Source organism: Trachymyrmex cornetzi, unplaced genomic scaffold (genome assembly GCF_001594075.2).
Source record: "Trachymyrmex cornetzi isolate Tcor2-1 unplaced genomic scaffold, Tcor1.1 scaffold147, whole genome shotgun sequence".
NCBI lineage: Eukaryota > Metazoa > Arthropoda > Insecta > Hymenoptera > Formicidae > Trachymyrmex > Trachymyrmex cornetzi.
Genome location: NW_017296059.1, coordinates 2,919,419 through 2,933,882, shown reverse-complemented (window position 1 = coordinate 2,933,882; position 14,464 = coordinate 2,919,419). Strand labels below are relative to the sequence as shown.

Below are 14,464 nucleotides of genomic sequence, written 5' to 3'. Positions count from 1 at the left end.
GGAAGGGAAAGAAACGGAGAACTTCGATTGGTACATATTCTTATGATTTACGTGTTATGCGTTACGCAAGAGTCTGTGCTCTCCGCTTTAGACCGCGATTGGCCCGACTGAACAAGCATGGTGATTCTGACGCGGCGTTGTGAACGGCAATAAGCCAAAGCGCATCGCTTTGGCCGTTGCTGTTGGCGTGATCCGCGGGATCCGCCGAGTAAACATCGATTCGTGCATTATCGCCGCGTGCGAGGTGAACGTGTGTGTTCGTATCGCTGCTGCGGAACTGACGAGTGTCGAATAATCGATCAGACCGTTCCAAGACCATTTACACATTTCGTGGAACGAGACGGAGTGTTTGTTACGCCTCTCCGAGTCAACCGTTCGAAATTCGGAGGATCAAATCTGCGTTTCGTCGTACGCCGTGATCGTCGTGATCGTTGTGAGTAGTTGGCGCTCGAACGTTGCCAGAATGGCAACGGTGAAGGATCGTAGGTGCAGCGGCGCGGGATGGCGATGCGTCACGGTGTGACATTGATTCGGGATCGAATCCTCCCGACGTCGTCGCCGTTTCGCGGAATTGTCCATCGGTTGACCCGCGCCTGCGGCCAACCAGCCTCGGCAGTCGAACAGCGCAATCGATAATCCCTGCGAGCGCTTTTTGCGCTGGGCGCGAGATCGTAATGGCGAGAGCGTGGCGTCGATGGACGATAGGCGGCAAGAGTGGGAGACAGTGGTAAAAAAAACAATACTGAATCGCTAGGCAGCGTGTAAGTGACCGAGACGTTGCGGGCGGAGGCGCGTATCGCCGGAGCACAGGAACTTTTCGTAAAGTATAAGAGAATCAATCGAGCGATCCTTCGTTTCATGAAAGGGCAAGACTTTTATTAATTGGCTGCGTTCAAGCAAAAGAAGCATCTTTACAGTTGTAAGAATCTTTCGTATGATCAGTTTTACATTTAAATCCGGCAAGGAACTAAGGACGATAGTCAATCCTTTTAAAAGGTCTGTTTGTCCTGCTTGAAGTCTCTCAAATTTAAAATGAGATAAACATATTCCAGCGTTTTGAAGAGGAAGAAAGCGATAATGAGTGCAAAAAGTGCAAACAATGCGAACAGACCTGAAGAATCTTACAACTTTACAATTGTAGAACTGCTTTTTCTACTGAATTCGGTCATAAGTTGTCTTATAGTTTGTGCATTGTACGTTATGCAAAGGTCTGTGCTCCGGTCTTATCGGCGAGCGCGATGCTCCCGCACGCCGATTCGGGGAAGGGTGTAGTCCCGGCGCGCGCTTCCGGCGCGTCAGGTTCTTCTCTCCTTTTTTTTCCCCTCTTCTCGTCGTGATGATGTGTTCGACGTTCGTACTCGTTTGAAAACGCGTTATCCGCACCCGCAAAACGTGAATTCACTGATGCACGACGTTTTATTAAATAAGTGTAACGAAAGCGGGAAACGGAGCATATCCGGAATTCCGAGTGTATGTTTCCTCAAAACTGATGAATTATTGATATTCAACTGAATTAACGACATTTCTGTAATTGCAGTTCATAATTTATGTCAAATAAACGACTGATGTATTCGAAATGTCGCGCAAAGTACTCCATCTCGGTACTTGCTATTTCTGTTTGAAAAAGAGTTACAATATTTATGGAATTTCGCTCTTTGTCATTGAATTGATACAGCGGTGGGAGGAGACATGCCAAAACTCACATTCCTGTAAAAATAGCATCGCAAAAATTCGGATTGGAGACCGATGAATTCGCGCTTTGTCCAGTATTTTTTTCGGAAGACAAATTTAATCGATAGTTATAAGATGGAATTTAGAATCACAATATAAACAGGATAATAGACGAATTAATTTCATTACATTTATGAATATATTTTTTTATTGAATGTAATATTTTTTTGACAACTTATTTACTTATTTTGTAATTTAAAAAATTAAAGTTTGACATTTAAAAAAATTTGCATATTCATGTTTTTTTTAATTTAAGAGAAAGAAATTAACTTATAGCTAAAATCAACTATAATTTAAGATAGAAATATTCTACTTTTCAGATTTTATCTCAGATTTTATTTCAGATATTATGAATCGGAGAAAATTAATCGAAGAAGTATTGCCTCTGTATGATTTCAGATTGCTGACGAAGATTTTTTATAGATGTAAACAAGGATATTATGCATACCCACTACACCTAATTGATACATCACCTTTCAAATATGGATGACGAAGAAGGAGCTTCGAGTTCTGGACCTATGTCTTCATTAAACAGCTTGTTTTCATTCACCAGTCCCGCTGTGAAAAAATTGCTCGGCTGGAAGCAAGGCGACGAGGAGGAGAAATGGGCTGAGAAAGCAGTGGATTCGTTAGTGAAAAAACTAAAGAAGCGCAAAGGCGCGATCGAAGAACTGGAACGAGCACTGAGCTGTCCTGGAACTCCAAGTAAATGCGTGACGATTCCTAGAAGCTTAGACGGTAGATTGCAGGTTTCGCATCGCAAGGGCTTGCCGCATGTGATATATTGTAGAGTCTGGCGCTGGCCAGATCTCCAGTCACATCACGAATTGAAACCGCTGGACTTGTGTCAGTTTCCATTTTCTGCCAAACAGAAGGAAGTCTGCATCAATCCTTATCATTACAAAAGGGTTGAGAGCCCGGTACTGCCACCAGTGTTGGTTCCTAGACACTCGGAATATGCTCCCGGCCATTCTCTGTTGCCATTTCAGCAATTGGCCGACCCAAGCATGCCGCACAACGTGTCCTATACATCTAGCGGTTTCAATGCCGGTTCTACGAGTGGCGTCAATCCGACGTCACCCATGTCCTCTGTCGGTTCCGTGCCCAGTCCAGGGAGCACGACTTTGCCGAATCCTCAGAGCCCATACGGTACCAATGGATTACCAGAGACACCACCGCCAGCATATTCTCCTCCCGAGGATGGCTCTCAAACCGGGCAAACCACATCCTCGGATTCAGTTCCGATGGACACAAGCACGTCAATTGAATCAGCTACACCTGTGTGTTACCAAGAACCACCTTACTGGGCCTCAATCGCTTATTACGAGTTAAATTGTCGAGTGGGTGAGGTATTTCACTGTCATTCGCACTCCGTGATTATTGACGGCTTTACAAATCCGAGCAACAACTCCGATCGCTTCTGCCTCGGACAACTGTCTAATGTAAATCGAAATTCTACGATAGAGAATACGAGGCGGCATATAGGCAAAGGAGTGCATCTGTATTACGTCGGCGGAGAAGTTTATGCCGAATGTCTCTCGGATTCTGCGATATTTGTACAGTCTAGAAATTGTAATCATCATCATGGCTTTCATCCCAGCACAGTTTGTAAAATTCCACCGGGATGTTCATTGAAGATATTTAACAATCAAGAATTTGCTCAGCTTCTATCTCAAAGCGTAAATCATGGTTTTGAAGCTGTTTATGAATTAACAAAGATGTGTACGATTAGGTAATTTAATTCACGATATTTTTATTATTATAAAAATTTTTAGTCATGTGTAACTACATTTACTATTTTTGTTGCTAGAATGTCTTTCGTGAAGGGATGGGGTGCGGAGTATCACAGGCAGGATGTTACTTCAACTCCCTGTTGGATCGAAGCACATCTGCACGGACCTTTGCAATGGTTGGATAAAGTGTTAACGCAGATGGGTCCACCTCACAACGCCATAAGTTCTGTGTCATAAGTAACATACACGCATCATAGAGATTTATTTTAAGACAAAAAGACAATTAGTCTCGATGCACTTTTAAAAGTTCAAATATAGGCTATATTTATGCCACATATGTGAGAATTACGGAAACTGTGCACGGACGAAATACAGTTACAGTAAGTTGCCCTATGTTATACTTACATTAAAATAATATCTAGTGAAGAAAAATATATGATAATGAAATGAACAAGAGATGTAATGTTTGAAAGAGATATAAAAACTCACGAGAAATATTATGCAAAAGAAAAATATTTAAAGAGTGATCTCTGGGAGTTATCGTGACCGCGTATACATTTAGACGCTATAAAAACTCTTTGGCTGTTATATAAGGACAGAATTATGTATTATACATACATACATACATATATATATATGTATATATATATATATACACACACACAGAGTATATATATAGAGCGAAAGAGAGAGAGAGTAATAATGGTATACTTTTATATATATATATATATATATATATATATATAAGTATATATATACATACATATATAAAAAGAAATATTTTTCAAATCTATGCATCAGCCTAATACTTTATTTTATACAAAAATTTCTTATGGAGATATTTGTCGATGTTACAAACAAAATCTTTTAATTGAACAATTTTAAGATTTATTATGATAATATGTGGAAAAAAGAAACATATGATTATAATTGTAAAGAAAAAAGTAAATTCTCTGAATTATATTATAGAAAGCGAAAAGAAAAGATATTCTGTTTTTTTTTTAAATTTGAGCATAATCTAATGATTATGTCTGTTAAGTTACATGTATTCTTTAAAGTACATTTACATCTATATAGAGCTATTCAAAATTTGTCGTTAGATGACTTAAAATAGTGCGGGCTTTTATTGAGTAACGATGCGATCTATTTCAAAGACATTGGACGTTGATCTCACGTTGACTATAGGAAAAGTTAACTGCGTCCAATGATATATTGAAACAAACTCACTTATCTATAGAAAGATCTATGATTCATGGCATGCTTCATCTCTACGTACATTACATTGCATTGTACTCTTCTCCATTATCGTATTGTGCAACAAGCGATTCAACGCTTTCCGTATTGAAATTCCTAAAAACAGTACACGATTAGATAAGTTTTATGTGTTACAAACAGGGAATGGAAGAATCACTATGTTGTTATTTTTACTTCTTATACTAATCATTTGATAACGTTGCAATTGACTATAATGATAACTAATTAAACGCTGAGGTTGCACTAAGGTTGGGAAAGTCACTTTGAAAAGTAACTTGTTACCGTTTCGCGTTATTTACTGAAAAAAAATAATAAGTAACTTATAATAAGTAACGCATTATTGTTTTTTCCGTCACAAGTAACAAACAAAAGTAACAAATTACAAACAAAAAATTACTTTTTTCAGTAATGAATTTTCCAATCCATTACAAATAACATTTTCCAATTCTGATGTTATCTTTGTAAAAATTTGCAACGTCATTACCAAATTATTATTACTGTGGCGACTCGCCACCAGAGGTCCAAAGAGGTCCAACAGAACTCGCTCGGATTCGCGTGAGCACCGCAGCCACAGCCACGCGAATTCCATTTAAATAAAACGTCAATCTAATTTCATTCTAGGCGTCTAAGACAGGTCCCACAATACATCGCCTTACTGATGAATCTAGTAATGTGGGACCTGCCTTAGACGCCTGGAATGAATTTAGATTGACGTTCTATTTAAATGGAATTCGCGTGGCTGTGGCTGCGGTGCTCACGCGAATCCGAGCGAGTCCCATTGGACCTCTGTTGGCGAGCCGCCACATTACTATAACAAAGTAACGATAAAAAGTAACGGCACTATTAACACGTACTTCCATTCCCTAGCTACAAATTATATATGAAATTTTATGTGCTGTACACATATTCTGTATGGAAGTGTCGTACACACGTATATACAAGTGTGTGAGTGATGTATGTGTGTGTAATGAAAAAAGAAGTTATCTGTCAGTAAGTTTATATTGCTTGAGTAAAAGTTATGTTTATCAATTGATTGGTGTTAAGCTTGATATTACGTTTGTTACTTTTTTTACATTATGAAAGGTGCCAAAAAAAAAAATATTCGCATAATATGTTTAATTTACGCACTGTGATATTTCATCAGAGAAATGCAATTCTTTTATTGTATCTAATCATGTTTCCAAAGTCTTAAATCAAATATCTCAAAAGCACTCGATTCTACGAGTGTCTTAAAGAGAGAAAGAGAGTTGTCAGATATTAACAGTGCCTAATTATAGACAATATACCATCTTATTTCACTGCCATTTGCTGTCACTGGTTTTGCCGACGTGTGCCTAGCTGTGATTCTTTGCTATTCAATTTGGCAAATTTGCGATTTGATGATAAACAAAAGAAAGTATGAAGGGGAACAAAGCTTATTTGGCTAATAACATTCTAATTTTTCTATAATAAACAAAAGTAGTAAGGGATTTGCTTTCTTAAGATAAGAAAAGAATAAGATGTAACTTATAATTGGGTCAAATTGGAACATGATGTTTTTGGTACAAACGTAAACGTTGATAAAATGTTTATTCGATATTGCATAATGTGGTACAATTGCGCTAATTGCACAAGTGATGGAGACAATAATCGATGACTACAAAAAAGGGTAAAATGTAAGATATTTTCAGCCCGTTCTATAAGGAAAATTTATCGTTTGATAAAATGGTTGAATTAATCGAATTTTGTACAAAGGAACCGATCAGTATTCTATATTAGAAGATAAAACTTAAAAATAAGAAAAACGCCATATGTTTATGGTCATTTCTGAATTTTTCTCCGAATTGGTTCCTTTCTGCAAGATGTGATCTGATTATACCTGATCGGCTTTTCATCGAGAAATGTATACTACAATTACAGATCTCTTTTAAATCGTAATCTGTATTGATGAATAGCGAATCGATTAGATAGGTGTTGCGAAATCTTTTCAGCATGTTGAAGCTCTGTCACGTTCGAACGAGCACGACGCATTACTATAAGATGTACGTGTACATGAATAGTTTCTCATACGCAACAATTTATACTTATAGCTTATACTTCACATTATCACCACGTCTTAATTTCCTTGTTAACTGAATCATTATAGATTAGTCGCGATGCCCGTTTACAAAACAATCTTGCCTGAGCCTTTGTGCCTGATCTTTAAAACGATCCTTTGAATTTCCTTCGAAGTCTGTGAGAATTCGACTTCAAGCTTAACGCTCTCAAGGATTGATGGAATACTATATACTTTGTTGCGCGCCGCCCAAATTCGTGCCTTGGCTGCCTTTTATATTACGTAGTTATATAAGTAATATGATATATACAATTTCTTTTATGTGTAATAACAGGAATGCGAGGGTGAAATATGTATCCGAAAGTGTACAGAAATTTTCCCATTCGATAAAAAAAAAATTGTATAAGAATCCCCTCAATTGTTCACGTGTAAAATAAATGTACAGCTCTGTGCTTGCATTGCAATGTCACACTCACACACACATACACACGCACGCACACATATATATAGTACACATACAGGTATATATTAATCAAATGTAGACGTCTGATATCGAGTCTTATTTCTCTAATGATTACAGTCCTGCGATGTGACTCAAGTTGTGAGCAATCTAGCTACCTTGAACAGGAAAGTGCTCGTGCCTTGGAAATATATAGAAGGAACTGAGACCATCTGCAATAACGAGATGTAGACAGAGTATCGCGGATATGTCAGCGATATAGTATCGCTTTAAATATATAAATATGTTCCTATTAAATTTCTGATATATTATTAATGCCTAATATACATTTTTCTTATTAATGTATCAACCGTTACATCATACATATATATAAATAATTTTTAGATCAAAGAATGTTCCGGATGTCTACTCGTTGATTCTGACACAGAAGCGCTCGGTTCCTTTTATAGAAAAGCCGTCTATTAATGTAAAGGCCGTGAAGAATAAATAGATGAGCAATTGAAGTGCGAAGGTGCGATTTGAAAACGGGCTCGCGATGTATTCCGTACGTCAGTGACTGTAAATATATCAAATCTCGTTAGTCGTGAGAGCACATCTCTTCGGAATCCATTCCACATTATGTACCGTTAGAGAAGATATAACTGCGGGTTTTTTTCTTTCCCCCTTGCGCGATTTCTTGAGACGCTCATGTGGCTGCATCGTGTCCGCGACTATCAGCGACGACGTAGGCACACGAGTTTCCTCTGTCTTTGTACAGCCGCCATCTCCGTCAGAAAATAGGACGGTAGTTATCGTTTAAAACTACATGGAGTTGACGCGCGTTAGCCGCTAAGCACGACGCATAGTACATTTTATTTCGCACGTTCTTTTCTTTATGGTGAAAAAAAGACATTTTATGTACAGAACGGTATTTTTAGTTGTACATACATACATGATGTATGCGTGTATTGATATGTATATGATGTAGTGAAGAGATAGTAGAAAAATTTTTGTGTTATATGTGACATGTTATACGGTAAGAAATTAGGCTTTTAATGAAAAAAAAACTAGTATAAATGGTTAGCTTAGTTGAACAGGTCTGCGTATACAGAGCGCGTACTTTGTTACCGTGGAAAAAGAAGAATCAAATGATCAGACACGTCAAACACAGCATTGATCGAGCGTACTGATAAAAGATTTTCGTCGTCATTGTTCGACGAAATCTTTAGATAGTCTTGCAGGATGATACGTTTACGGGACGCTAGGAATTTTTGAGGGTAAATTCTTCGTGATCAGCTGTATCATTCGGTACATAAAAAAATTATCTGCTTGATTACGTTTATGCGCATTCATCTGTGCTGTCTACGCATGCATTTCCGGTAATCGTTGTCTTGTGCAGCTCTACCAAGTACGAAATAAAATTAATACCTACCTGTGTATCTGTACGATGTCTGAATTCATTTCGCGATTACGCGATTTTGACCCATTCCGGATCCCTTAGTTGCATCACATCGTCCAAGTATAAATAAGGTATTATTGGGAATGAATTCCGAAATTGTTCACTTATTCTTTAAATATTTATTAAGTTTTCTCTAAGAAAACGGAATAATTTTAAGGGGAATGCATTCTGAACAGAATCTGTATACGTGTTTAGGGTATCGATCATGTAACTTTTTCACTAAAACGGAAAAGTAAAATTTTTTATGTATGTATATATGTACATATCATACAAATTTTTACGTTTTCATCCTAGAGAAAATCACATGATCGACACACAGATCTGACTGATAAAATAAATCGAACAGTTTCAGCGTTTCTAATAATTCAAACACAAAGATCAAGTATCATGAAGGTTGTGTTAAAAATCAGAAAAATGCAATTTTACTACACATGAAATTTTGTATAACTACGGTGCTTTTCAGCAAGAGACATTGTAACATAGTGAATAATTTCATCTTTGTTTAATATTAGCAGACAAGGATATAATGATTCATTTGTCACATCGTGTTATCTGTTTCTCGCTGGAAAACGTCTTCTAATTTCCTATTGACGTACCATTTTTTTAAATCTTGAATTATACTGGTTAGGGTGAGGAACGTAATTGAATGTTTATTTTTCAATCTGATTTATTTCATTCATAAAGCAACAACGTGAAACCTCTCATACGTATCCAAAACTTTTCTGTGCACATCGAATTAGAATAGTTCAGAAGTCGACTATTAAGTACGACATATAATAGGGGAGGGATGTGGGGGGGATACGTGTCGTATATTTGATTTATTCATCTCCGTTTGCATAAATTATACAGTTATAAAAAAATAAGAAGTATATTAACATCTTTCGATTACTAAGCCTCATCTCTCTCTATCGCGCCACTATTTATTAAAAAATACTATATTCGAGGTGATGAAACGCGAATTTTTTTTTCATGGTCTTGAAGAAGCTAAATTATAAAATCTTGACAATGGGGAAATATCGTATATGCCTGAGCTACAGCAGCCGCGAACTGCCTCGGAAACGTTCAGCGTTTGTTAATCAAGGCGACACATATTTTTAGCAACCATCGCAGAAATGTCGGATATGTAGCGAGGGATGGATTTTTTGATAAGTGAAGCACAACTCGCTAATATGTGGTCACAATTTTCGATCAATATTACGTACTCGATAAGTATGCTACGTTAAGTTAGAGGATGCCCTCGACGGCATGTATGACTATCTCATTTTTTAATACAACAGTAATCTCAAACAATTTCTTTACAACTCCGCGCTGAGTATTCTATATATTTATATAAAAAATCGTAAATCTTGTCAACACAGAAAGGTTGATGCTCCGTTACTCTCATCTATCTGCGCGTTATTGTTGTTACTTTGTTAATTTATCTCTAAGTTCCAAGACCGAGAGTAACTTACCTCGAGTCATTAGAACACTATAAGTTTACAAAATCGAGCGTATACACGTATGTAATGATTGTTAACTCGCGAGACTGACATGCACGAGGATTTTACGCTTATACAAGAACGGGCATTTGGAATAAAATCTTCAAGAGAGATAAAGTCGTGTGACGTGCGATACACGTTATAAATCTTCTTAATTCTCTATTGTCTAGTGCGACTGTAGTGCGATATATTTTCTTGCATCGTAATGCAATGATCTTCAACAAATCGTGATAAGACAAAACTAGTCGGCCTGCACGAATAACAAGATAAGGTAAATATTTTAGACGCGAATTATAGAAACAAATACCGAGAAACCGGCAGTAAAATACAAAGGAAAAACAGAATTACTGTTTAATTTATATATACGAATACTGAATATCATCAGCTCTGCTTCCCTTTTTCGGTCAAAGAAAGTTGTTTTCTATCTTTATATTAATTCCAGATAATATTATATTAGCATCGTATTGGTATCAATTATCGTGATGTATTTTAGAAAATGTGGAGATCAGGGACGGGATGGAATTAAAATTCTTGCTTTATATCTTACGAAGAATCAATCTCCTCTGGTTAAAAAGGAAATATGTCCATAGAGGCATTAAAGGGGAACATTAAAACCATAGTAGCTCTATAATCGCGATAAAAATCGACGGTATTCGGTTGGACGTATCCGTAGTAAAGCTTGTTAAGCTTGCTGCTTGTTCAGCTTGCTGCTTGTTAAGCGCGCGTTGAGACCGCTTCGCAAACATTGCGATTCGATAGAGTGAGGAAGAAAACACAAGAGTATGCGTTGATAAATCAAATGAAGATTTTAATCTCATACTTTTAATAACGTAAGAAAAAAAGAGGACCGTTTGATGCCGTCGACGATATTAATACTAAAAAACTTAAATATCCGGATGAGCGCCGCTGGATAGTTTCTTAAGAGCTAAGAGTTACATTCTTTTTTTTGTTCATCCTCTCGAAATCAGTCGTTATTTGGTTTATGAAAGAGTCGATCGCGTGTGTGTACATGCACTTGTGTATGCGTGTGTTAAATGAGAGTATACAAAGTATCGCCATGACATATCTCTGCATTTCCCGGCAAATCGGCTCACTAAGGCTTTTTTTCCTTTATCCAATAATACACTGGGTCCCTCGTAATAATACACCTAGCATTCTACAGTCTAAAAAAAACGAGTGTTTATCTGACGGCGTAATAACTTATGCATTATCATTTGCGGTGCGTTGCATCTCAATGACGAACAAATTGTAAAATCAATTGAGTATCGATGTGTCGTTGACGGCTTAAAATTTTGCTGGTTTCGGTGCGGCCCAAAAAATATGTAAAACACGTAAGAATTCATTTCGATAAATATGCAATTACATACTGACGAAACTTTGATCCCCGAGCCAAAAAATCAAACGTGCGTTCGTTTATTATCTTCGCGAAAAATTCTGGATTTGCTTAAAATTTCCTACGGTTCGAAACTAAAAGAGGCACTAATTAGAAATCTTGGCTAAAAAAGAAGTTCTTCGCCGACTTCCGCCGAGACGAACATATCTAATGCGGTAAAAACAAATAATTAATTTTTCGCTGGTGAATCCTTAAGCAACTATTGTTATTATGCCTGCCATACTGCGGCTTACGTATCCCTTCCTGCGGAATTTTCTTTTCTTATTCTTTCATTTTACAATGGAGAATCATTCGAGAAGAATCGTTATATGATACAAGATCGCTAGGGTGAGATTTACGAGTCGAGCTCTTTGCTATCTCGACGACGTACATTTCGTAGCAATTTCGAAGGCAAGACATTTGTTACATTTTGCGTTCCTATGACTGTCGCACTAGTGTCATGGCATATCTGCTTTTCGCGCGCGCTTGTAATTAAGAGTCGATACACACATAAGAAGCGGACTTTTTTTTTCACCGATGAGAAATAATTACTTTTTGTGTCTTTTTTTTTGCGTTCGCTAGGGGTGACATTTCTAATTGTACCGCGTTGAGATGTTGCGCATTCGGGTCATCTTCTGGCTGATTTGTTCCTCCTGTAGCAGCTGCCCGCGAAACTGGCTGACTTGGTCGAGCGCGGCATTCAGAATGTCACGTTGCTGTATTAACAGCTGCTCCCACTTTTGGGCATATGCTGCAACAGATAACACGCATACCCGTCAGAGCACCCAAGAGCATGATTAGACACATCGGCTTAGCGTAGTTAAGGATTAAATCGGATATACATAGAGGTGACGTATTACAAGTAAACGCTGGAGCTATTTCCCCTGATTTATTTGAGCATCGTATTTAGCTTTACATCTTAAAATATGAATAACAACCACATATTTGTTAGAGTTTCATTGCTGTTTTAGTTCATCCAGTCGGAGACATAATTACTGAGCTTAATAATCATTTAACAAGTTTAGTGACGTCTTAATATTTCAGCGAAAGTAAACATATATTGCAATGAAACCCATAAAAATAAAAATTATAATGTTAATTAAATCGTTAGTGATTTGAAATAAAAGAACATCTAAAGACAGCTTAAATCTAGCTTACAAATTTACTACTAGAGTTGTAAATGAAAGCCGCTATTTTTTCATAAAGCATAATTATAAAAATTAATGGGTTATATATATTAATACCTAATTTGTATCTGTGTTTATAAATCAGTCCAAAAGCGCCTGAAGTTACAGGATTAAGAGATTTGAAATATTATTTGTAAAATGTGAATATGCATACAAATATAATTAAACATCGATGTCGCTACACAAATTGAAGCTTAAGCTGAACACATAAGCCAGAGAGCTGTTTTCTTATAAAAGTTTTCCATATAATCATCCTTAATCTGATATTGCCATTAGCTTAATAATCCACAAAAATAACATTTATTAACAAAGACTCGATTTGCGTACATACATAAAATAATACGTTCTAATATCACGCTTCTAAGATATACATATTAATCATATTTTGTACATACAACACTGTTAATTTCATATCTTATTCAAATTTAATTTCTACAGTACATATATATATATAAATTATTTAATAATTCCTTCAACAATACATTTGTCATAACATTATGTTTAATAAAATACAACAATACGTAATAACAATAAAAAAGAAAAGAAAAATGTTGAGTTTACCCTTCCAGGATCTGTTTGCGTTTCAAGAAAAAATCTATAAAGTATGATAGTAATATGTAAAATCTTGCTGCAAAATATTGCTTCTTTATAACACAATTTATATTCAATTATTCGTACACGGTTTTATTGGAACAGTAAGTTCGGTTTGAATTTGCTGTTCCTTAAATATATCTATAATAATAGACATAGTTAAAAAAGATCAAATGATTCAATTGTCTTAAAAATTGAACGACTTTGATGCTTTATTATAAACACCGCATTATCGATAGAAATCTAAATTTTTTAAGTAGGTGAGAAGAAAATCCATTTCTGACGTTACATTGGTAAAATCGAGTAAAATTCCCGATACTAAATCGCTAAAAAATATTATTTTTGAGGATATATTTGAAATGCGTGTGATACCGAAATGAGAAAATAATGTGACGCGTATCATTAGTATGGTGCACATTAAAATAAGCTGTTTATCTGAACTATTTTATAGAATTGTTAATCGAACAATATTGTCGTACCGTCGGAAAATTGTTTTCTCTCTATAAGACGTCTACGTAACGAGAAACTCCTCAGGTAGGGTGACTCAAACTTTGTTCTTTTCCGCCTCAAATCTGTAACGTTTTCTGGTATTATATTAAATTTTTTCTACAGGTATACAATGCAATGTGATTTTTTTCATATAAAGTGTACAAGTATAAGGCACCTAAAAAATTATACTTTATGCTGTAATAAATCTGAACTAGTGTCAGCCATATTTTTTTTTTTATAAAAGCTAGTAATATTGATAAAATACTGTGGTTTAAAATACGTGATTTATAATAAGGTTATACATATGTTATATATTTTGTAGTGGATTTTGTCTATTTAAAATGTTTTAAAATTAAAAAGATCTTAAAATATAGATACTAATCCCACAGAATAAACGACGAGTGCTGCACACGAAATGCGATTGCAAAATCAAAATACATTTAACATAACATTACTATATGGCACACAAGAATTAGTAACATTTTAATCGTGCATACAGCCAAGTGCTTAAACTCGAAGGAATGCATTTTCATTAAAATTAAATAAAAATATAAAAAAAAATTATAGCAGCATTCCATGTGAGCAAATTTTTTACACAATTAAAATTAAAAAGCTCCAAAAATTGAATCAACAAAGAGAATGGTAGTGTGCCAATGAGAGTTGCGTGTGTAATCTGAATATATATATATATATATA

At 36.0% G+C, this 14,464-nt stretch overlaps 2 protein-coding genes across 5 annotated transcripts in view; one reads left to right on the top strand and one right to left on the bottom strand.

Moving 5' to 3' along the window:
- Window positions 1–145: 145 nt before the first annotated feature.
- Window positions 146–4,114, top strand: Mad (mothers against decapentaplegic homolog 1). Of its 2 annotated transcripts, none has more exons than XM_018502068.1 (3): window positions 146–433; window positions 2,131–3,463; window positions 3,542–4,114. In XM_018502068.1, exons 2-3 carry the CDS (start codon window positions 2,214–2,216, stop codon window positions 3,699–3,701), a joined length of 1,410 nt encoding a protein of 469 aa, XP_018357570.1. In that variant the 5' UTR covers window positions 146–433; window positions 2,131–2,213; the 3' UTR covers window positions 3,702–4,114. The 2 variants fall into 2 exon arrangements, with proteins under 2 accessions (XP_018357570.1, XP_018357569.1); XM_018502067.1 differs by having other exon boundaries at window positions 146–727.
- A 5,683-nt stretch (window positions 4,115–9,797) lies between these two features.
- Window positions 9,798–14,464, bottom strand: part of Klp10A (kinesin-like protein 10A) — a 42,557-nt gene continuing 37,890 nt past the window's right edge. For 2 of the 3 annotated variants that reach the window (XM_018502414.1, XM_018502408.1), the window contains exon 12: window positions 9,798–12,252. In XM_018502414.1, the coding sequence (XP_018357916.1) occupies window positions 12,095–12,252 (158 nt within the window). In that variant the 3' untranslated portion in view covers window positions 9,798–12,094. Of the gene's footprint in view, window positions 12,253–13,758; window positions 13,852–14,464 lie in introns of all 3 variants that reach the window. The other variant, XM_018502407.1, reaches the window with a different exon arrangement.

Bases quoted from the DNA above. Each gene is read 5' to 3' on its own strand.
- Mad (XM_018502068.1), top strand. From the start codon at position 2,214: ATGGATGACGAAGAAGGAGCTTCGAGTTCTGGACCTATGTCTTCATTA. The intron at 3,464-3,541 runs GTAATTTAATTC...TTTTGTTGCTAG, and splicing joins ACAAAGATGTGTACGATTAG to AATGTCTTTCGTGAAGGGAT.